General features: G+C 47.7%; 1 protein-coding gene across 1 annotated transcript; it reads left to right on the top strand.

The window, feature by feature from the left end:
• The first annotated feature begins 2,675 nt into the window (after nt 1-2,675).
• DHX33 (DEAH-box helicase 33) lies at nt 2,676-22,964 on the top strand. Its single transcript, XM_061390835.1, has 12 exons — nt 2,676-3,183; nt 5,960-6,120; nt 6,793-7,020; nt 7,176-7,346; nt 9,409-9,594; nt 10,321-10,432; nt 11,776-11,935; nt 12,088-12,176; nt 14,493-14,620; nt 15,148-15,351; nt 17,448-17,534; nt 19,301-22,964. The coding sequence occupies exons 1-12, from the start codon at nt 2,901-2,903 to the stop codon at nt 19,607-19,609; spliced, it is 2,118 nt and encodes a 705-aa protein (XP_061246819.1). The 5' UTR covers nt 2,676-2,900; the 3' UTR covers nt 19,610-22,964.
• Nucleotides 22,965-23,304: the final 340 nt, after the last annotated feature.

Here is a 23,304-nt window from a genome sequence, read left to right on the forward strand (position 1 = left end):
AGGTCTTGGACAAACCGTGCTACAGCTCTTAGGCAAATCAGTGTTACAGCTCTATTTTATTTATAAGATAGCAGGAGAATCCAAGACTCGAAGAGAAGAGAGTGGAAGAGTGCGTGGGGAGGGAGAAAAAGAGAGAGAAAGAGAGAGAGCGCGCACGCATGCACGCGGGAGAGAGAGTCTGAGAGAAAGCGCTTTGGCTCCTCCTTTTATATGTTTTTTTCCTCTACCTGGGCCTGCCCTATGCAAATTGGGCTTAGCCAGGAGTGCTGTTTGTTCTGTTTGTTCTGCCTGAAGTCTTCACTCTGGTCCTCGGACCTTCCTTGTCTTTTAGCCACCGCCATTTTGGATTCCTTTTCCCTATTCTACCTACCTAACAAAGGCAAATTGAAAGTGATTAAACAGGGGATGGCAAGAGTGAAAGTCAACATTTTAGGAATTAACGAACTAAAATGGACTCAAATGGGTGAATTTAACTCAGATCACCATTTAGATATCACTATGGTCTGAATATTTATGTCCCTGCAAAAGTCATGCTGCAATCCTCATGATTGATGTGATGGTATTAGGAAGTGGGACCTTTGGGAGGTGCTTCAGTCACAAAGTGGAAGCCTCATGAGTGAGATTAATTCCTAATAAAATAGCTCTGAGAGATTCCAAGCCCCTTCCATCAAGTAAGGACACAGCAGAAGGGTGTCAGCAGGACTTCCCTGGTGGTCCAGTGGTTAAGACTCTGAGGGTTGGATTCCCAGTGGAGGAACTAATTGCCTACATGCCACAGAGCAACTTAGCCCATGTGCCACAACTATTGAGCACACGCCACAACTAGAGAGTCCACGCACAGCAGCAAAAGATCCCACATGCCGAAACTAAGACCTGAGGCAGCCATATATTATACATAAAGTAGCAGCAATGAACCAGGAAGATGGCCCTGACCAGAAGGCAACCAGGCTGGCACCTGCAGAGCTGTGAGCAATAAATTTCTGTTATTTGTAAGCCACCCAGTCTGTGGTATTCTATAATAGCAACCTGGAAAGACTAAGACAGTTATTCCCCTTTTAGTTTTGGGTTGACTTTCTAAATTAACATTTAGGGGAAAGGAATTAAAAGTCAATTTATCCTTAAATACGGGTTTCCTAGGTGGTGCTAGTAATAAAGAATCTGCCTGCCAATGCAGGAGACACAAGAGATGCTGTTCAATCCCTGGGTCGGGAAGAGCCCCTGGAGAAGGAAATGGCAACCCACTCTAGTATTCCTCCCTGGAGAATCCCATGGATAGAGGAGCCTGGCAGGCTATAGTCCATGGGGTTGCAAAGGGTCAGATATGACTGAGCAACTAAACACACACATTCTTAAATACATATGTGCTATTAGGGTTCAACACACACATTTTCAGTAGCCCCTGGTCACTATACCATCAACAACTAGAGGAAAATTACTTCTGATCTGGAGGAAAGGGGAAGGAGAATTTTTAACAGGTTCACAAACAGGGAAAGTCCCAAGAAAATGAACTTTAGAAGGTGCCTGATATCTTTAAAGTGAGTTGAAGTTTACCATGAATTCTCTGGAAATTGCTTTTCCTGTACGCAAACAACTACTTGCTAGTCTTTCTGTGGCGAATTAGCAAATCCTCTAGAGTTTTGCATTTAGGAGGGGAAGGAAGAACTAATTATATCCTATTTCCCACTGGAATTCTAAGTCTTTTCATTGATTGTCATGTGTATGATGAGACTGGGAGTCCTGTAAAGAACTTGAGAGGAATAGTCAGGGAAATAGTCAGAGAATAGTCTATTCCTGGCAGGAATAGTCAGGGAAAGGAAGGGTAAAAGACAATTTTAGTTCCATCAGACTTCCTCTTCCTCTGTTTGTATTACAGGAGCAGATCACCTCCATTGGGATAGCTACTTTCTGAGGAGAATGTCTGATTGTCCTAGAATGTATCATGCATTTTCTTCTTTTTCTGTAACACAAGATGATCACAAGTATCCTTTTCAACCTTCAGTTACTGCAACATCTGAGTCATCTCAGAGTCTCAGTTTCTTCATCTGTAAAATGGGGATGACATTAGTATCTAGTATATAACATCAGTTGTTTGGAGGACTAAATAATGTAAATGCTTGTGTGTTCCTCACAGGGCTTCCCTGATAGCTCAGTTGGAAAAGAAGCCTCCTGCAATGCAGGAGACCCCGGTTGGATTTCTCGGTTGGGACAATCTGCTGGAGAAGGGATAGACTACCCACTCCAGTATTCTTGGGCTTCCCTTGTGGCTCAGCTGATAAAAGAATCCGCCTGCGATGAGGGAGACTTGGGTTCGATCCCTGGATTGGGAAGATTCCCTGGAGAAGGGAAAGGCTACCCACTCCAGCATTCTGGCCTAGAGAATTCTATGAAAAGCAGTATAGTCCATGGGATTGCAAAGAGTCAGACACAACTGAACGACTTTCACTTGTGTATTCCTCATTAATTTTACAAACTTAAACACTTCTTGAAGAGCGAGTGTTATTGTGGCAGAGAAAAAGGAAACGTGTGTTTACTGGAAAGAAATAGTGTTAGCAGGAAACAAAACAGACAAGAACCCCGTGGTTGCTATGCAGTTAGGTTTCCGCGGAACCGTACACACCGTCTTTCACTGTTGTCGCTACGAATCTTTTTCCCGTTGTACCTCAGACGCTGCTCTCTCCGCCCTCGGGAAGCGAAAGCCTCGCCACGCTCTCAAGTGCATGCTGGGAGTTGGAGTCCCCTTAAAGGCCTCGGGTGGCCGTGAGGTGAGCCGCGTAGCTGGGAGCCACTAGCACGTGGCGGGAAGGGGCGGTGCGCACTAGCTGTGTGTTCCCTAGAGCCGCGGGAGCTTCCCGCCCTCGCGCCTCGCGTCGCGGCGCCTCCCGTCGCGGTGCCCTCCCGACATGCCCGAGGAGGCGGGCTTCCCGCCGGCCAAGAAATTCCGGCCGAGCGCCGGGCCTCCGAGCCGCGCCAGGTCCTGCCCTCCCGGGCGGCGTGCGGTGATGCTGCTGGCAGCGGGCGCCGGCGGAGGAGGTGGAGGCCGGAGGCAGCAGCCGCCCCTGGCCCAGCCCTCGGCCAGCCCGTACCCCGAGGCGGTGGAGCAGCAGCGCCGGAATCTGCCCATCTTCCAGGCGCGAGGCCAGCTGTTGGCCCAGCTCCGAAACCTGGACAGCGCCGTCCTTATCGGTGAGTGACCGTGCCGGCGGGTCCTTCTTCGCTCCCCGTTCGTTCTCTTGAGAGAACAGCTTTTCTTAGGTGCTTCTCACCGTCTTTCATCCGTTTCTGCAACAAACCTGACCGCCTATTTCTGTTCGGGGCCAGAAGAGGGGCCTCGGAAGGGAGTCGGGCAGTCCCCCTTTCTGGAGGTGCTCACAGTCCGGGCGAGTGACCACGCGTTAGGCAAAAACTCGCCTTCTGGGCCGGAAGGATAGAGGGATGCACCGGAGACTTGGGGGAATTTAGAAAAGTGGATCTGAGCCGGTACTGAGGGGACGGCGAGGGGGTGGACCTAGAAAGGCGTTGGACACAGAGGAGAGAGCCTGCGGTATAAGAGACAACGTGGAGACGAGACAGTCCGGTCTGAGGGAAGAAGTAGTTTCTGGTGCACTAACTGAGGCAGAGTTGAGGGCCGGGAACCGATTGCAAGGGGCTTTGATCCCCAACGTTTTGAGTAAGAGGAGCCCCTGAAGGACGGAGAGGATGAGCCTTCAAAGAGGAAAGGAGATCCAGGAGAGCTGATAGTCTAAGAAGCAGAGTTGTAAGAAGAAGAGAGTGAACAAATGCAAAAATGAAGTCCAGTGAGTAGGGACCCAAAAAATGCCCACTGGATTGGGTGGGAGTTATTGATTGGGAATGGAGGTGAGCTCTGTTTTGGCAGAGCTGTGGGATGGGAGCTGATTTGTCATTGGGCTGGAAGTGAGGATCTCATGAAGGCAGTGGGAACAGACTTCTGTTTCGAGAAGAAGCAGGGGGACCTAGCGGACCTTGCAGGTCTTCATAGGTTAAGGGGAAGAACTCAGTAGAGAGGGAGGCTGAAGATGGAAAGTGGGCACTAACAGCAGAGACGGAGGGCATGGGGAAAGGGGGCCCTTGGCAACAAGGGTTAGATCTAGCGGTGGCCTGGAATAGAAGGAAGGCCATGCAAGAGGTTAGAGGGCTGGAGGAAGGTGGTAAGAATGGAGTGACTGCAGAAGAGCTTGTAGGAGATGGAGGGAGACTGTCTTTGAGGATTTCATTTTTTCTATGAAGTAGGTGCGGGAGCTCTGCTGAGAATGGGACTTACGGGGTCCTTGGGGAGGATGGGGACAGGGGAAAGGGGCTGCAAAAACAAGGATCAGCCGTGGTGCTGGCACCCAGGTGCATTTGGCCCCATGGCAAACTAAGGTCATTGTCTGCCCAGTTGGGTTATTTTACTGTAGTGATGCTCAGTTTCTTTATTATTATTTTAACTTTAGCTGCATGAGGTTTTTGGTTGGGGTGCTCTGGCTTCTCTCGTTGCAGAGCACGGACTCTAGAGCTCCAGCTTAGTAGTTGTGGCGCTTGGGCTTAGTTACTTCTAAGCATGTAGGATCCTACTTCCGCGAGGGATCGAACTTGCATTCCCTGCCTTGGAAGGCAGATTCTTAACCACCAGACCACCAGGGAAGTCCCCAGTGCTCAGTTTCTTGGCGTAGGAGCAGAAGAGATGGGCAGGGAAACCTTGATCGAAGTTTGGGTTTTGCCTGATGAACTCAGTAGGAGAAGTGCAAGATAATCAAGTTCTTCGTCCATGATTCGTGTCCAGGTCAGGAAGGATGAACCATAGGGGAAGGACAATGGGCCTGTAGGACTCAGTAAGTCGGTAGGGCGGTGGGGGGGGGGGGGGCGGGGGGGGGGCGGGCGGGGGCAGAGTGGGCAGTGGTAGTTGTGGAAGGAGGGATGCCCAGGCTTACAGTTCTGTGTTCTGGTCAGGTGCTGGGAAGGAAACACAGGAGGGTACTAATAAGGTTGGGTGCTTACTGTATGTAGTGCTCAGGTACATGAAAGAGACAGGCTTCTGTCCTCCCAGGACTTCTGATGCTGGAGGCAAACAGAAACGTCTCAACGCTCTCACACAGTGTAGAGTGATCAGTGATGGAGGAGAGATGAACGAGGCACTAAGGAACACAGAGGAGGCAGGTGCAGCCCTTGGGGAGAAAGTTTGAGGTCTAATTGATCTTGTGGAGTTTGTCACGCAGGCAGTGTGGGAGCAGATACTTCAAAATTGAGTGGGCAAAGGCAGAGGGTTTGAAAGGAGGCGGCAGGCTGGGTGAGGAGTCTGCTATGGCTGCAGTGTCGGAACAGATGTCTCTTCATGTCAATACATTTACATCTCATTTATCCCTTCGAAAAGTAGGACTTTTTATATAACAGCTGTATTTCACTGTATGTCTTTACTGTACTGGTTACTATTGCTAACCATTTACATTGTTTCCAAACTTAACTGTCATGAGCAAAGGTGAATAAAACACTTTTGAAGCTGATTCTTTGTGCACATCATTATTTCCTTAGAGTCAGTTCTTACAAGTGGAATTGTGGTTCAAGGGTATAAACATTTTAAAGATTTTCCTACTATAGTTTGACCTTCTGAGAAGCAATTCCAGTTAACACTCCACTAGCAGAATTCATGGGTACACATTTTCCCATGACTTTATCAACTTATTTTCTTTCTTTCTTTTCTTTAATATGTATTTATTTTATTTTGCTGCACCGGGTCTTAGTTGCAGCATAGGGATCTGTAGTGGTGGCATGCAGGATCTAGTTCCCTGACCAGGGATTGAACCCAAGCCCCCTGCACTGGGAGTGCTAGGGAAGTCCCTCGAGTATTTTTCTTATGTCTTTTCCTTCTGACTTTGATCTGTTGGGTTTTTTGTTTTGTTTTGTTTTGTTTTTTGGTGAAGTTTGTTTCTGTTAAGGTTTAAATGAGACTTGTTTTCTTTCCTAGGAGAAACAGGTTCAGGGAAGACAACACAGATCCCTCAGTACCTGTACGAAGGGGGGATTGGCCGCCAGGCCATCATTGCTGTGACCCAGCCTCGCCGAGTGGCTGCCATCTCTCTGGCTACCAGAGTCTCTGATGAGAAGAGAACAGAACTTGGGAAGCTGGTACCTAACTTCTTTTTCACTGACAGTTCTTGGTCCCCCACACCTCACTCCCGCTCTCCCCCGCCACCTCCCTGACTTTTTTATTTTTCTAAACAAGAGTACTTATACATCTCAAGCTTCTTTCTTTCTTTTCTTTTTTGCCACGTTTCTTTCTTGCCACAGTTGTTTCAGACTCAGTTCTTTATTAGTTCCTTAGAGATCAGAGGGTCTGTCAGTCCCATTTGCTTTGCTTTCAAAGTCTGTTGGCAAATAGAATAAATTAGTTGTTTTCCTTGAGCACTTTTAAGGCTTCAGGAACACTTGCTAGGTCTCTTGTCTGTATGTCTTTCTACAAACTTGTAAGCATTTTCCTAGCATATAGGTGGTTATTGAGAATGAGTTCCAGAAGTGTATATAAGTCAGATTTATTTGTGTTCACACATTCGACTTAAAAACATCTTGGGCATCTTCTCACTTGCTTCGTTTGAAGTAGCTGAGGGGAGGGAACTAGTGTTACATTCTTTGCAGAGTTTCTCATCGTTGCAGTTGAGGGCGTGTGTCCATTTTCCTGGGAGCAGGGCAGGGTTGGAGTGGGTCATGTTCACTGCACTAGCACCAGCGCCTGGCGCCGTGCTGGGCACACTGGGTGCAGCAGACATGTTTGCTGAATGAATGAGTGGTATCTCCGCGCAGGTTGGCTACACGGTGCGCTTCGACGATGTCACCTCAGATGACACCAAGATCAAGTTCCTGACCGATGGCATGCTCTTGCGCGAGGCCATTTCGGACTGCCTGCTCCGAAAGTACAGCTGCATCATTTTGGATGAAGCCCATGAGCGGACTCTCCACACGGATGTGCTCTTCGGGGTGGTGAAAGCTGCACAGAAGAGGCGAAAGGAGCTGGGGAAGCTGCCTCTCAAAGTGGGTGCAGCCGTTCTGCTGCGGGACTCGGGGCAAAGGTGCTGGGGGTCGGGGGGAGGGCAGTGCGGCTTCCCAAGCAGCCCTCAGGGCTTGGCAGGGCACAGAAAGGCTGGCCCGAGCCTTTCTCCCGTCCTCCGCGCCCTTCTCGCCAGCAGGTGATTGTGATGTCAGCCACGATGGACGTGGACCTGTTCTCCCAGTATTTCAACGGAGCCCCCGTTCTCTACCTGGAGGGCCGGCAGCACCCGATCCAGACTTTCTACACCAAGCAGCCCCAGCACGATTACCTGCATGCCGCCCTGGTTTCCGTGTTCCAGATCCACCAGGTAGGCCGCAGGGAGTGGATTCCTGGAAAGGCCAGTTTGACCTTGAACAATCAGCTTTGAGAAGAAAAGCTGCCAGACCAAACTGCTTTGTAAGCTGTGTTCTTTAGGTGAATAAGGAATTTGTTTGCCATGTCTCCGTTTTTATACTTTTTTATAGTATCTCTCTTTTCCTCTGAAAAAAAAATTAAACCCTGGCCAGCATGTTTCTTCAACTGAGCTGGAAAACCTCCATGTATTAGAGCAGTGGCCCATGTGCACAATGTGATCAGAACCCCCAGTAAGAAGCACATTTTGTGTTGCAACCAAGATACCACGTGTAGAACTGAGTAGAAAGGAGTCTTAGGAAACACTGCCTCCTTTTACTCCATGTGATATTCTGTCTCATTGAACAATAAAAAGTTGGTGTATTAGCCAATAAGGGGGTGCAATTTAGAGTTCTCTTTTTAAAAAAATGTGTTAGAGAAACATTTCAACAGTTTTTTCATTTTAGTAAACATTTATTTAAAAATTTGAGTGTATCACCTCATTTTTTGGTTTAACTTGTATGTAATTGACTGTTTTTACCTTCCCATTAACTTTCTGAAAATATCTAGAAGTCAGCTTTTTTAAAAAATATATTTATGTATTGGCTGCTTCAGGTCTTCGTTGTGGCACACATCGTCTGTGGTCGCAGTGCACAGACTTTCTAGTTGTGGCACACAGGCTGGTAGTTGCACTCCCAGGCTTAGTTGCCCCATAGCACGTGGAATCTTAGTTCCCCGACCAGGAATCAGACTCATGTCCCCTACATTGAAAGGGATAGTCTTAACTATGGGACCATCAGGGAAGTCCCAGTCAGCCTTGTTTAGCTGCCAGAAGCAAACTTGAGATAAGGGTATTTTATGAATGATACCTGTGGTGCCCTCAAGTTATGTAATAGCTTTGATGAGTCCTCCTAGTGATGAGCTTTTGTTGTTTTAGATTTTATCCTGTCTATGTGTGTGTACCTCTGAACATTTGTCCTCTTAACACTGAGCTAAAAAAGTATGTGCACACACACAAAAACATAGATACATGTATGCAAACATAGCCATATTATATATACAGAAAGAAAAAAAATGGTGTTAGTCACTCAGTCATGTCTGATTCTTTGTGACCCCGTGGACTGTAGCCTGTCAGGCTCCTCTGTCCATGGAATTCTCCAGGCAAGAATACTGGAGTGGGTTGCCATTTCCTTCTCCAAGGGATCTTCCTGAACCAGAAATCAAACCCCAGGTCTCCCACATTGCAGGCAGATTCTTTATTGTCTAAGCCATATCTGCCTTTATTACATGTACACATACATACAAATATAGGTAGTCGGACATGACTGAGCAACTTGCACACCTTCACAAATACAGATAATTATTGAACATTTTTCAGTTATTTTGCCAAACAGGCACTCTACAAATTAATGTATCTAAATAGACTTCAAAGAAGATTGGGTCATGGGTATATGTACTTAACACTTAGATGTTCTTCCCTTTTCAAGGCGAAGGACCCAGTTAACCCTGAGATACCAAGCCCTTGCCCAAGTTCTGGGTGCTTTGGGGGTTTATGAAAGTGCGTTTGATGGCCTCATTCAGTAAGGGCTCCTTTTCCAGCCTCTGGCAATTTTCATGGATCAGGGTTTCTCTAAGTTGTCTCCTTTGTCACTTTCATCTTTCAAGATGATTATGAAAGGAAGGCAGCTCCAGGCAGATTTTATTTGCCTGTGTGGTTGTGCTTTTTCATGGCATGGTTCTTGTTGCAAAAAGCAATCTGGTAATTTCCCTTCAAAATTCCCTTAGTTTTTTATTATGTCTCTTTCTTCCCCCTTAATTCATTCTTAAACATAGCTGGCTAACCTGAATAAGATGCAGCTGTGCATTTGGTGAAGTTCCTCCCTCCCCTCCAAGGGCAACACCGAAGTCTAGGCTCAGTTACAGGTCCAAAGTTAAGAATAACTGGAAAACTTCATTAACGATCATTGTTCTATTCTGTGCCACCTGCGCATCTGTCAAGGCCCAGTAACCCCAGTAACCCTACTCTGCCTTCTCTGTAGGAAGCCCCCTCCTCGCATGACATCCTGGTGTTCCTCACCGGGCAGGAGGAGATCGAAGCCATGAGTAAGACCTGCCGGGACATCGCCAAGCACCTTCCAGACGGCTGCCCCTCCATGCTGGTCCTTCCACTCTACGCCTCCCTGCCCTATGCCCAGCAGCTGCGCGTCTTCCAGAGGGCCCCAAAGGTGAGTGCACCCTGTCTCCCGCCCAGCCCCATCCCTGGGTACCCAGACGGATGCACCAGTGGGACCTGCGCCCCTGTCAGCAGGCTCCAGATAAGATGTGTGGACAGGATGCCCAGGTATCTCTCTCACGAGCTGGAAAGATGCAAGCATGTAATGCAGGGCTGTAGACATGGCTCTTCCATGGTAGGAACAGGGAGACATGGGGATGAAGGAGAGACGCAAGCAGAAGCCGGAAGCTCCCTGAGTGACTCTCCCAGTGTCCACAGTAAGCAAGCACGTGTCCACCGTAAGTTTCCTGGGACCCCTGCTGTGCCAGGTGCTGCGCCAACACCAGACACACACTGTCCTTCATCCTCTCAAGAACCACAAGGCAGGTCACCATTCCAGTTCAGAAACCCTGAGGGCCCCAAGGGGTGAAGTGATAGATGTCCATGGGGCACAGTAGGTACCAGGCGGGCCAGGATCCCAGGCCACGTCTACTTCCTCCTGACTCTAATGCCCATCCCACCACCCCTCATCACCTCAAAATAAGCCTTTAAGACTGAAACACACCCAGCCCCCCAACCCAGTACTGACCCGGCCATCAGTATTAATAACTGTCCAGATAGTGGAGTCATCTCTTCTTGATCATGAGTGAACTGTGACAGTTAGCAATGAGGAATATGTTTTCAAACTTCTGCATCATATGTGTGTCATGTGGCTTTTTGGTTTTCTTCCTCCTTTTAGGGTTATCGCAAAGTGATCATTTCAACCAACATCGCTGAAACCTCCATAACCATTACAGGAATAAAATATGTAGTTGACACGGGCATGGTTAAAGCAAAGAAGTATAACCCCGGTGAGAACTTGTGGCCCCTGGCGTCTCTTCTCTGTGTAGTGAGCGGCCCGTGGTCCCGCAGTTTCCCCACCTGAGCATTTCACGTCTGTGAATAACCAGGCACCCCGTCTAGCAGGCAGGGCCACAAAGACATGTGAGGCAGGGAAGAAGAGCCCATCTGTGGCAAACCTGGGGACAGAGGGTCAAGGACCTGGGCAGAGGGACTGAAACTCCATCAGAAGGTGGGCGAGAATGGTGGCTGTCAGGCCAGGGACAGCCTGATACCACATCAGAGGCTTCCTGGGGAATGATATCTGAGCAGAGCTGGTTCAATCCCCAGTCTCCCAGAAAGCAGGACCCCAGCCCCAGCTGGGCCAAGGCACTAGCTGTTACCCGACTGTGTGCAGTGCGCAGCTTGCTTGAAGTCATTTTTATTCGGGTCTGTTTTCTACCTTGCTTTATTCCACGGAGGATTTGAGGCACTGACATGATAGCTCCCGGATTTTCACTTCAAATGAACTGCTAAGCATTCAAGGATGCTGACTTTCACGTGTGTTTCTTGGGGACCATGTTTGTGAAAGGGCTTGGTTCTCCGCACTGTCTGGCACGGCATACACCTTTATCAAGAAAATCAGTCTCGTTTACTCCTAGGTGTAGTGACATTACGCCGTCTCTTTTACAGTAGAGCAGGAGCGAGGACGTGGTACACAAGGGACTGGAGGCGTTTCGTTTTGGGGTCATGATCAGTGGGCGACCAACCATCCTGCTTTGCTGGAAACTGGGTTTTGGCACTGAAAATGCCACCTCTTGGAGGACCCCTGCGTGCTAGGCCGCCCCGGGGGTTGTTTTCAACTGTGACCTAAGCCAAGGCCTCTGAAATCTACTCCCCTTGGCCACTGCCCCAAGCTCAAGGTCCTTCTGATGCTGTAGTCACAGATTTCGCACAGTGTTCATGGCGAGGCCTCTTTTCACCACAAACCAGTCTGGTTACGTGCTTTCTGACGTATTGGTGTTTAGTCACTAAGTGGTGGCCAGCTCTTTGTAATACCATGGACTGTAGCCTGCCAGGCTCCTCTGCCCGTGGAATTCTCCAGGCAAGAATACTGGAGTGGGTTGCCATTTCCTCCCCCAGAAGATCTTCCTGACCCAAGGATTGAACCCACATCTCCTACATCAGCAGGTGGATTCTTTACCACTGAGCCATGAGGGAAGCCCACTTTCCAATGTAGCCTTGAGTTTTTCTGGACTCATGTGTTGCAGAAAGAATCCTGGGTATCCCAAGGAATGCTTCTCATTGCCTCACGTTCTAGAAGGAGTTTGTTCACATGATCAGCAGAGCTCTGACTTGGCCATTCTCCCACCAGACAGTGGGCTGGAGGTGTTGGCTGTGCAGCGGGTATCAAAGACCCAGGCCTGGCAGCGCACGGGCCGGGCCGGCAGAGAGGACAGCGGCATCTGTTACCGGCTCTACACGGAGGATGAGTTTGAGAAGTTTGAGAAGATGACGGTGCCAGAGATCCAGAGGTAGCCAGTGGGGCTCCCCACCTGCCATCTGTCCCGAGGTCCCGTCCCTGCAGCCTGTATCTCCTCCAACTGACGCTCCTTAGTGGGTGGCTCTGCCTTGCTGGCCGGGGGGTCAGGCACCCTCGTGAACCACCTGTCTCTCTGTCTTGCAGGTGTAACCTGGCGAGCGTGATGCTGCAGCTCCTCGCCATGAAAATCCCAAACGTGCTCACCTTTGACTTCATGTCCAAGCCGTCTCCAGGTAAGTGGAGTCTTCAGGGAGGTGGGCACACAGGAAGGGGCCGCCAGTGGGCTCCACACAGCAGGCCTACTGGCACTCTCCTTTTTGTATTATTATATATTTATGTGTTTTTGGCTGTGCTGGATGTTTGTTGCTGCGCAGGCTTTTCTATAGTTGCGGCGAGGAGGGGCTACCCTCTAGTTGCGGTGACTGGTTTTCTCATTGCGGTGGCTTCTCTTGTTGCAGAGCACAGTCTGTAGGGCACGAGGGCTCAGTAGTTGCAGCTCCTAGGTCATCGAGCACAGGCTCAGTAGTTGTGGCGCATGGACTTAGCTGCTGCGTGGCATGTGGGATCTTCCCGGAGCAGGGATCAAACCCATGTCTCCTGCATTGGCAGGTGGGTTCTTAACCACTGAGCCACCAGGGAAGCCCTTGGTATCCTGTTGTTTAGTATAACTGGGGGGAATAACAACCTTAACTCCCAGAGAAGAGTCTCACAATTATGGAAGAGACCCGGTGCTGTTCACACCACGTTGGTGCAGAGTCAGGGGCTTCGTGTCGGCACCATCTTGGGTGGGTTCCGTGGTCACAGGAACCAGGGAAGGTAGTCGAGGGGGGTCCGCGGGTTACTGCAGCCCCAACAAACTTGGACTTTTGCAAAGGGACTGAACAGATTGTGTTTCTTTGCTTTCAACTGGAATTTGATGGGTCTCTGCCCTTCACTGGGAATTTCTCCATGGAGGAAGAAAAAATAGTTGGGATTCTTTGTCATAGTAGCTTAGCCCTCGGCATCCCTTCAACACATACATTTCCTTTTTTTTAAAGTGAGAAGTGCAATTGGTTAAAAAAAAGTGAACAGTGGGTAGGTAGACATGGACCTCCACAGTCTTCAAGCTCTTAGTTTCCCTCCCCCACGCCACCACTGTGGCCGCTTCCTGGCGTCTCCTAGAGGAAATGTATGCGGGTAAGTAAGTACAGTCTCCTTTTCAAAACATAAATAGCAACATTCTTTCAGTCCATTCTATACTTTTTTTTCTATCAGTTACTAAATTCCTACATATAAAGGAGGAACGGGGACTTCCCTGGTGGTCCAGTGGTTAAGACTCTGAGCTCCCAATGCCGGGGTCACAGGTTTAATCCCTGGTCAGGGAACTAAGATCCTGCATGCTGCGCAACACCCCACCACCACCACCAAATAAAAGGAGGAACATACGTGTCAGGTAGAAGTAGCGAAGCCACACCTGTGTGCCCGTTACTGGGGCCACAGGCCCTGGGGCCACCTGTTCTCACCCCCAACCCCTCACCTCCTTCCCATTCCTCCTTCAAGGTCAGCCACCACCCAGGTTTGATCTGTGAGTCCCTTGCTTTTCTTGAATATCTATTGCATGCACAAGCATGGTTTTGGTTCGCGTGTTTATGTCTTGATTTTCTGGTGACCTTCCCTTTCATATGTCATGTTTTGTAAGGTTTACTTTTGATGTATTTTCATCACTTAAATACTATTCCATTCTATGAATAAGCCAAGATGCATTTATCCTTCTCCTGGTAGACATTGGCACGTTGCTTTTTTCACTTAATACATTTTATAGATCATTTTTCTCTGTACATGTATATTTATTGCATCCTTAGACATGCATCTTTATGTTTAGTGGTAATACATTTACGTAGTTCAAATTAAAAAGGAATTAAAGAGTAAATAGTGTCCTTCCCTCTAGGGGCTCCCGAGGCCCCTGGTGTTTCCATTGTTGTGTGTGTCCATCTGGAGACACAGGTCCCTGTACGAGGTTCAGGTAAATGAGTGTGCAATTCACAAGTGTAAGTTTGCTGGGCTTCAGATTTGCATACATATCGCCAAATTGCAGACCACTATTTAAAAAGAGAATTGAGGGTTTCCCTGGTGGCTCAGTGGTAAAGAAATTGCCTGCCAATGCAGGAGACACAGGTTGGATCCCTGGTCCAGGAAGATCCCACATGCCACAGAGCAGTTAAGCCCGTGCACCACAGCTATTGAGCCTGTGCTCCATTGTTCTCCGCAATGAGAAGCCCACACAGTAGAGAAAAGCCTGCTCACTGCAACGAGAGAAAAGCCCCATGCAGCAACGAAGACCCAACACAGCCAAAAATAAGCAAAATTATTTTTGGAAAATTAAAAAAATGAAAAGAGATGAGCTGAAGACAGTGATGTCATGAATAGTTTTGAAAAGTACCTCATGGGGACAGTGTGGTTGTGGTCATTACTGTGGTTTGACTTAGGCTCGTCAGAAATGCACTGATGTGATGAAGCAGCTGCAGCTCCATCCTGTTTTGAGTGTTCAACTCCTTTTCATGTCTATCTAGATCACATCCAGGCGGCCATCGCCCAGCTGGAGCTGCTCGGTGCCCTTGAACACAGGGATGGCCAGCTCACCCTAACTCCAATGGGAAGAAAGATGGCGGCTTTCCCACTAGAACCCAAATTTGCCAAAGTAAGTGCCACCGTCTTCTCAGTCCCCTCCCTGTACCTTACAGGTCGGCCATCCCACAGGGGACGCCTCAGCCCAGTGCTTCCATCTTCACCTTTTCTCTTAAACAGTTATCAGCGCCTGCTTTGTGTCGAACCTCGACTTAGGTTCTGTGTGATTCAGGCTCATGTTAAGTCATGTGTGTGTGTGTGCTCAGTCATGAGATTCTCTGCCACCCCCTGGACTGAAGCCTACAGGCTTCTCTGTCCATGGACTTTTCCAGGCAAGAATACTGGAGTGGGTTGCCATTTCCTCCACCAATGAAGTCATGAGCCCTACCTATATGGGATCAGACAAGAAAGGCAGCTGTCCCTTCTACAGAAAGTAAAATAATATACAAATGAATATATAAAAGAGCATAAGTTATATTGTCGTGGTTTTAGAAACACCTGCCCCTTCACGCCTTACAAGGGAAGCTGCAGAAGCAATGAATGGAAATTCAGAAGCCAGGAAAAAACTGGACTCACACAGTGTTTCGTTGTGGTTTGCAGACCATCCTCCTGTCCCCCAAATTCCACTGCACAGAGGAGATACTGACCATTGTCGCCCTGCTGTCTGTGGACAGCATTCTCTACAACCCTCCATCCCGGCGGGATGAAGTGCAGAGCGTGCGGAAGAAGTTTGTGTCCAGCGAGGGCGATCACCTCACCCTGCTCAATGTCTACCGGTCCTTCAAGAACACCGGCGGGAACAAGGTAGGCCCTGTCCTCTTCCTCTTCTCACACAGGGCCTCCCTTTGGTCCTGTGTTTCAGGACACCTTCCCTTTTTGGCTGTGCCTTCTGAAGAGCCTCACAGAACGCTGGACGTCATTCCAGAGACGTGTGCACCAGAGATGCTACTAGGGAAGACACGACTTCAGCCTTTCTCTCTGCTTGTGTTTCCCTCCTACTTAACGTGGGCAGGTGAAGTGGTAATACCTGGTGACCCAGTTTCTTGGCTACCAGATGGTTTGTTTCCCCACCTGCCCCTAACTTTCTTCATAGCAGCTTTTGCTTGTGTGACATTTCCATTCCCGGGACCAAGATGGAAAACGGCAATACCTTCCTTCGTTTATCAGTACAATTTTAAAAGTAAATAAATAAAATATTTGGAGGAGTTCCCTTTTTGCCTAGTGGTTAGGATTCCAGGCCTTCACTTGCGTGGCCTGGGTTCAATCCTTAGTCAGGGAACTAAGATCCCGCCTGTCGAGTGGCTGCGCTTCCCAAAAGAATCAATAATCGTGCCATAGCACGCATGCTTTAACTTTGTGTTTTAATGCAGTCAGTTCTTAAAAAAAAAGCCACCACCCAGGTTTAGTAGTTGTAAACATTTTGCACTGTTTGCCTCAATTTATTTGTTTACTTTCTCTTCGCCACTCTGTGTGACATGTGGAACTTCCCTGACCAGGGATGGAACCCATGCCTCCTGCAGTGGAAGGGCAGAGACTTGGCCACGGGACCACGAGGGAAGGCCACGTCAGTTTATTTTTAAGGAAATAAAGGCTGTGGACACAGCAAGAGCCCCAAGCTGCTCCTCGTGTAGTCCTCCCTGCCTCCTGTAACCACTGTCCTGAAGTGGGTCTGGACCTCTCTGGGCAACATCGTGCTTTCACTTCCTGTCCACGGGCATCGTATGCTACACATGCTTCCTCACACTACCCTTTTGCCGCTTATTTCTGCCTGTGGCCCCGTCGTGCACATCCCGTCCAGGTCTCCTGTGCACAAAGGGGAGGGTTTCTTGGGAGCCAACACCCAGGAGTGGACCTGCTGGTCTAGGAGCAGCTGCATCCAGCTTCCCCAGAGTGTCAACACCTCTTGACCCTCCCCAGAGTTGTGCAGAAGAGTTCCCATTTCCACCCACCTCTCCAACTTTGCTGAAATGACTTTCATGTTTTCCAGGTTGATGGATATGAAGTAGTTGTTGTTGTTCAGTTGCTGAGTCATGTCCGACTCTGTGACCCCATGGACTGCAGCATTGCAGGCTTCCCTGTCCTTCACCATCTCCCAGAGTTTGCTCAAACTCATGTCCATCGAGTTGGTGATGCCATCCAACCATCTCATCCTCTATTGCCCCCTTCTCCTCCTGCCTTCAGTCTTCCCCTCCTGCCTTCAGTCTTCCCCAGCATCAGGGTCTTTTCCAGTGAGTCAGCTCTTCGCATCAGGTGGCCTAAGTATTGGAGGTTCAGCTCCAGCATCAGTGCTTCCAGTGAACATTCAGGGTTGATTTCCTGTAGATTGACTGGTTTGGTCTTCTTGCAGTCCAAGGGACTGTCGCGAGTCTTCTCCAGCACTGCAGTTTGAAAACATCAAATAGTATCTCCGTTATTTGAAACTGTACTGACTCGATTCCTCAAGAGACCAAGAACCTTTGCTTAAGTTCATTGTCATTTGTAGTTAATCTCCTGTGAGTTGTCTGTCCGTATCCTTTGTGGCTCTACTGGATTCTTGGTCATTTTCTGACTGATCTGTAGGTGGTGGTGTTTTTTTTTTTTAAATATATTCTGAAGGTCATCATTCTTTTTCCATTATGGTTTTCAATATGGTTCATGCTTTTTGATATAAAGATATTTTCTTGTATTTACTTTTGGCAACTGCAGTTTTCCCTTTGAATTCAAACTATGTTCTAGAAATTATGCTGGGACTTCCCTGGTGGTCCAGCAGTTAATTCGTGGTAGAGAACTAAGACCCCGAATGCTGCATGTTATGACTAAATTTTTTTTTAATTAAAAAAAATTATAATAAAAGTTGTGCTTTATTTTTATCTCTGTAGAAGCGAGAGGACTGTGACATCTCTTTTTTTCTCCCCGTTCAGGAATGGTGCAAAGAGAACTTTGTTAACAGCAAGAATATGATGCTAGTAGCTGAAGTCAGAGCACAGCTGAGGGACATCTGCATAAAGGTATTTTTCTTCCTGCTGGTCTTTGGGGGGCTAGGCTGTCACCTTTTTCTAGGTGAAAATTCTCAAATTGCTTATCACTAGTGATTGCAGAAAAACCTCTCATTGTAGGAAAATTTTTAAATAAGAAAGTAAAAATTACCCACAACTCCACCTCTCACCAGTTTGGTCTATTTCCTGGTGGCTCTGCTTTTAAATATATTTTTACATGGATAGTTATTAATACATTGTATATATGATTTATATCTAGCTTTTATAAACTTTAATAGTGTTTTCCAGTGTTACTAGAATTCTTCCTAAGTTTTTTTTTTTAGTGGAAATACCTGTCATTTTTTTTCAGTTTATAAAAGCAGTGCATACTTGTTACAAGTTGATAGAGTGCAGAAAATAGTGATATATATACAGCAGAAACCTACACAACATTGTAAAGAAATTATACTCCAATAATAAAATTAAAATAAGAAAATAGTGATATATTGTGTAGAAAGTATAAAAGTTTCTCTAATCTTGCGCCTCCAAAGAGAAGCAATAGTCCAGTGTAGATCCTTCTAGAATTTTTTTCTATGTATGTATGTTTTTGTTTATTCGTCTGTGTATTACGCATATATGTGGATATATAAATTTTCTTTTTTAAACAAGTTTGATGTATGTATTGTTTTGAAACTTGTTTTTTTCCACTTAGAGTGCACCTTGAATTTCACTTTGTATCTGGGCTGTCTCTCAGTGCCTGTATCTGTCTATCGTTCTTTGTATTGACTTGGTAGCATTTCGCTCCGGTCTTCACTACAGTTATTTAACCAAGTCCCTAGTGGTGGTCATATGGATTGTGCTAGAGTGATCATCCTCCTGCATAAACGTCTGTGCTCTGGTGCACAGAGAATGAACTTCTGGATGGGGAATTTAGGTTTTGATAGACATTGCCAAGCCATCCACCAAAAAGTCTCCTCTCAGCTTATATTCCCTCTTAGAGGACATGTTTCTATATTCAATGACTATGAGGCACGTTCTACCGCAGAGGTGGGGTGGTTTGTGTCGCAGTCTCCTGCGTTGAGCACTGAGTGTCCTCGTTTTGCTGCCATGAACAACTCTGTGGTGACCAGGCGTCTCTGTGTGTAAGGCGTCTTCTGAGACAGCCCCCAGTGCGGGCCATCCACATGCCCCTAGGAGACAGTTGTCACCCTTACCCAGGCCCGTGTCCAATGCCAGCAGCCTATTGTTAGCACTGAAGTAACTTCTTTCCAGGCTTCCCAGGTGGCTCAGTGCTCAAGAATCTACCTGCCGAAACAGGAGACGCGGATTCAATCCCTGGTTAGGGAAGATGCCCTGGGGAAGGAAATGGCAACCCACTCTAGTGTTCTTGCCTGGAGAATCCCGTGGACAGAGGAGCCTGGTGGGCTACAGTCTATAGGGTCACAAGGAGTCGAGCATGACCGAGCGACTGAGCACACAAGTCTTTTCACAGTGGCCTGTTGTGTTCTGTGTTGCATACATTTTTCCACCCTTGTACTTGAATGGCTTTCCTGCTAGACCATCCCTGGGCTTTGTGAGTTTTCTCGTCTTTTACTGAAGGTGGAAGTGGTGCTCCTCTGCCCGCGCTCACCTCGGGCCTCTGAGGCAGCTTCCCAGAGGTCCGCGTCCACCCCGGATGCGAGCCTCCTCTGGGGCCTCGCACCAGGCTGCGCGGTAGGCAGTGTGGCTCCCTGCACCATGGGTGGCTGCGCAGTGCTCATGTCTGGGTCTTTTCCATGTCTCGCTTCCTCCCAAACCAGATGTCCATGCCAATCGTGTCCTCCCGGGGGGACACGGAGAGCATCCGCCAATGCCTGGCACACAGCCTCTTCACGAGCACCGCTGAGCTGCAGCCGGACGGGTCCTACGCCACCACGGACACCCACCAGCCGGTGGCCATCCATCCCTCGTCCGTGCTCTTCCACTGCAAGCCGGCCTGCGTCGTGTACACGGAGCTGCTCTTCACCAGCAAGTGCTACATGCGTGACCTGTGCGTCGTGGACGCCGAGTGGCTGTACGAGGCCGCCCCCGACTTCTTCAGGAAGAAGCTGAGGACTGCCAGGAACTGAGCCGCCCTGGTGCCAGGAGCCGGGCTGCAGCCGGCCTCGCTGCGACCTCTAAACGTTGGCACCTACAGAGGCCACGGTGGTTATGGGTGGGTCATGCCTGGCCTCCAGGAGCTTGAGAGCCTCTTTGTCTAAACTCCTCAGACTGAACCGCACAGACATGTAGAGGCCTGGGAGACTTCAAAATGATGCTTTGGGTTCTTGGTGGGCAACTTTGGGTGACTTCCTTTACTTCTGAGCCTCAGTTTCCTGATCTGCCAAGTGGGAGTGATGATACTTAAAGGGTCGGAATCATGAGGCTCAGAGCAAGTGAAAAGAAAGTACCCAGAGCTGTGCGTGCCCATGATAAGCCGCGGTAGACTGAGTGCCGAGGTGCTTGGTTGGTGTTACTGCTTATGTACGTGCCGTGGATCGGGCACAGCAAAACCCCCAAGTCCTGGAGACTGCGGGGGATGGTCTGGAAAGGGGAGGTCACAGGTCACAAGAGGTCACAGAGCTCCTGACCTTGGATCTGTTTGAACATCTATCTGCATGAAGTTTTGTAACAGAAAAGATTAACTTCTGTTTCAACAGGGAGGTGCTGAGCACCTAACCTCACTCCCCAGGGCAGGGAGCTTTCACAGCAGAGAGGCTAAGCACCTGTCCCCACCCTGCTTTCAGGGAAGTTCCTGAGTGAAGTATTTGTATCTTCTGAAGTGGGAAGGCTGATCTTATGTGTTGTTGTCCTTCAGTCATGTCCAATTCTTTGTGACCCCGTGGACTGCAGCACGGCAGGCTTCCCTGTCCTTCACCATCTCCTGGAGCTTGCTCAAACTCACATCCATCGAGTAGGTGATGCCATCCAACCGTCTCACCCTTTGTCATCCCTGTCTCCTCCCGCCTTCAGTCTTTCCCAGCATCAGGGTCTTTTCTAGTGAGTCAGCTCTTCACATCAGCTGGCCAAAGTCTTGGAGCTTCAGCTTCAGCCTCAGTCCTTCCAGTTAACATTCAGGGTTCATTTCAGATTGTAGTGTGATGGCCTCCAGCATGGCCTTCTCTCTCTGTCTCTGGGCCATAAACCCATGAGCTAAGGAGTGACTGAGCTGAATTTAAGGCATTTCCCTTTTGGCCAGGCCTCTGGGGGTAAGTGGAAGTGAAGCCAGGCAGCCTTGACTCATCTCATCCCCTCATCTAGTGTTTATGTTCTTTTATCTTATTTCCTATGATGTTTTTCCTTCTTAGGGACCAGGGGACATCCTGGCTTTGCTGCTGGCACCTCTCTCACACTCATTTTCCACATTTGTCTGAGGGGATAAAGGGTCTCCACAGACTTCCTGTTCTCATATTTTGAGAAGGGAAAAGACACCAAAAGTCATTCTTAACTATTTAATTTGAAAATCGTCGTTGTTTAATAGCTAAGTCGTGTCTGACTCTTTGCAACTCCATGGGCTGTGGCCCTCCAGGCTCCTCTGTCCATAGGATTTCCCAGGCGAAAATATTGGAGTGGGTTGCCATTTCCTCCTCCAGGGGATCTTCCCAACCCAGGAATCAAACCTGAGACTTTCCTTAGAGAATGTTTTGGCCTGGAAAATGCCAAAATTAGCACTTCTATTGTGCTTAATTGGTCTAAACACTATATACAGTATTCTGGTCATTACATACAGTGAATCATACAGCTTTTAAGCAGAGGCCTAAATGGCCTGAGAGATCCTTCAGTGATAATGGATGGTGTCTTCGTTTCGGTTCAGTGAGACCCTGGCGGACAGGAACACCCCTCCCAGGCCTCATGAGTCCACGGTGGTTGTGTGTCAAGTTTGCCTCAGCACCAGCTGTGCGTCTGAGCAGTCAGACTTTTAGCCAGTGTTCCCAGCTATCTGGGCATGTGTGAATTCTTCCTGTTAAAAACAGTTATGTTAAGGCCAAAGAAGATTCGACAGATCCTAAATACCCTGTTTTGCTAAATTCTTAGATTTTTCTTGTTCTTAGCAGGGCTGACTTTATGAAAAGTTATTCAGAAAAAAACTTAACTGTATTTTTCTCACTTATTTAAGAGTCCTAGGAGGTGTAGCCTGACTTGGTAAAAGAAATTACTGTATTTTTAATGAAACATTCATCACACTGGTAAAAAATATTGGGAGTGGGGTGATATGTTTCTCATAATGTTGCAAATTATGGTGGCTCAGACAGTAAAGAATCTTCCTGCCATGTGGGAGACCTGGGTTCAACCTAGGTTGAGAAGATCCCCTGGAGGAGGGCATGGCAACCCACTCCAGTATTCTGGCCTAGAGAATCCCCATGAACAGAGGAGCCTGGCAGGCTACAATGCATGGACTCATAAAGAATCGGACACAACTAATCAACTAAGCACAACTTTCTCTAGGGCAAGTAAAATTTAGCTTTTAATCATTTTTGTGCACCTCAGAGTTCTGAACTGTTTCAGGAAATGTTGTGTTTTTTCTGACCAGGAGTATTGGGTAAATAGCTTCTAAATAAATGTAAATAGCTTCTGTGTTTCTCTACAAAGATATATTTATCATTGTAACATTCTGGTAGAGTTTTGATACAGTAGTTTTTTTATCAGGCTTTTTAAAAAGTTAACTTTTCAAGTAGCTGCTCAGGGACTAAATCAGATTGGAAAAGCCTATCCCTGCTCCATATTACTACAAAGAGATACATGGTTGTTTATACCTAGCTGCAGGGCACAGATAAGTACACTTTAAACTTTCTAAGAAAGTTAAATATTTCAGTGATGTTACAATCTCATCTTGAGCTACTCTTTTCAATCCCTAAAATCTCTGATGGTGTGCTGCCTTTTTTTTTTTCCAACCTGTGAAATCCATATCTGGGTGAATCACTAGTTCCCTTGAGCACCTTTGTGTATTAATAAATAGATGCACTCCAAGCAGATTGCATGCCTCAGATGTTTGTCTTCTGCTTCTAATAATCATGGAGGGCAGCACAGATCCCATTTACAAAGGGAAGAACTGCCCAACACCCAGTTCTTGGTAGAAACCCTTCCTTAATGTTGCATCTCTGCTAAGAATAAAGAGATGCCAGAAAGGAGGCAAGTTTGTGCTCTGTGGAAAGAACTGATTATATACTGTGATGCATAAATCCATTTAATTCAGCTCTCAAGAAAACCTGTGGCCAGGTGGCCAGGCATTTAGATACCATTCCTTGTGACTATAAAGAGACACTGCACCTGTGGGGAAGCAAGAGTTTTATTATATTTTATTTGATCAGAATATTATAACTTGCAGGAAAGAGCTCAGTTCAGATTTCTGTTGTGTTCTGAGACTCGTTTCTTATTCAAACAGGCATAGGTCTGTAGAAGCATCAGCATTTGCACGACTCAAACCCATTAAAAGTGAATCTAGTACATATTGTGTTTGGCTTCTTTCTTGGGTCTCCTTTCCCTTATTCACAGAATGCTGTTTAGAATATATTAATATTAGTCATATCTTTGCCACTGATTTGGAAAGATTTATTTTCTTGGTACCTTATAGTATCTTATGGTTCCTGGTAAAGTAGGAACATTGGTTCTTAACCAAAATCTAATGTAAGCTGTGGCTTCTTGCCCCCGAAAAATAATGTTCCATCAGAACCTGGGTGTAAGGTTGGAGGGCTGCAAAAATTAACCAGGCATCTTGCCTTCAGGAGCTCCAGGTCTGATGGGGATAAGGGGCAGCTGCCAGGTAAACGAGCAATGCCAGGAGGTT

This window comes from Bos javanicus, chromosome 19 (assembly GCF_032452875.1).
Source record: "Bos javanicus breed banteng chromosome 19, ARS-OSU_banteng_1.0, whole genome shotgun sequence".
Classification (NCBI taxonomy): Eukaryota; Metazoa; Chordata; class Mammalia; order Artiodactyla; family Bovidae; genus Bos; species Bos javanicus.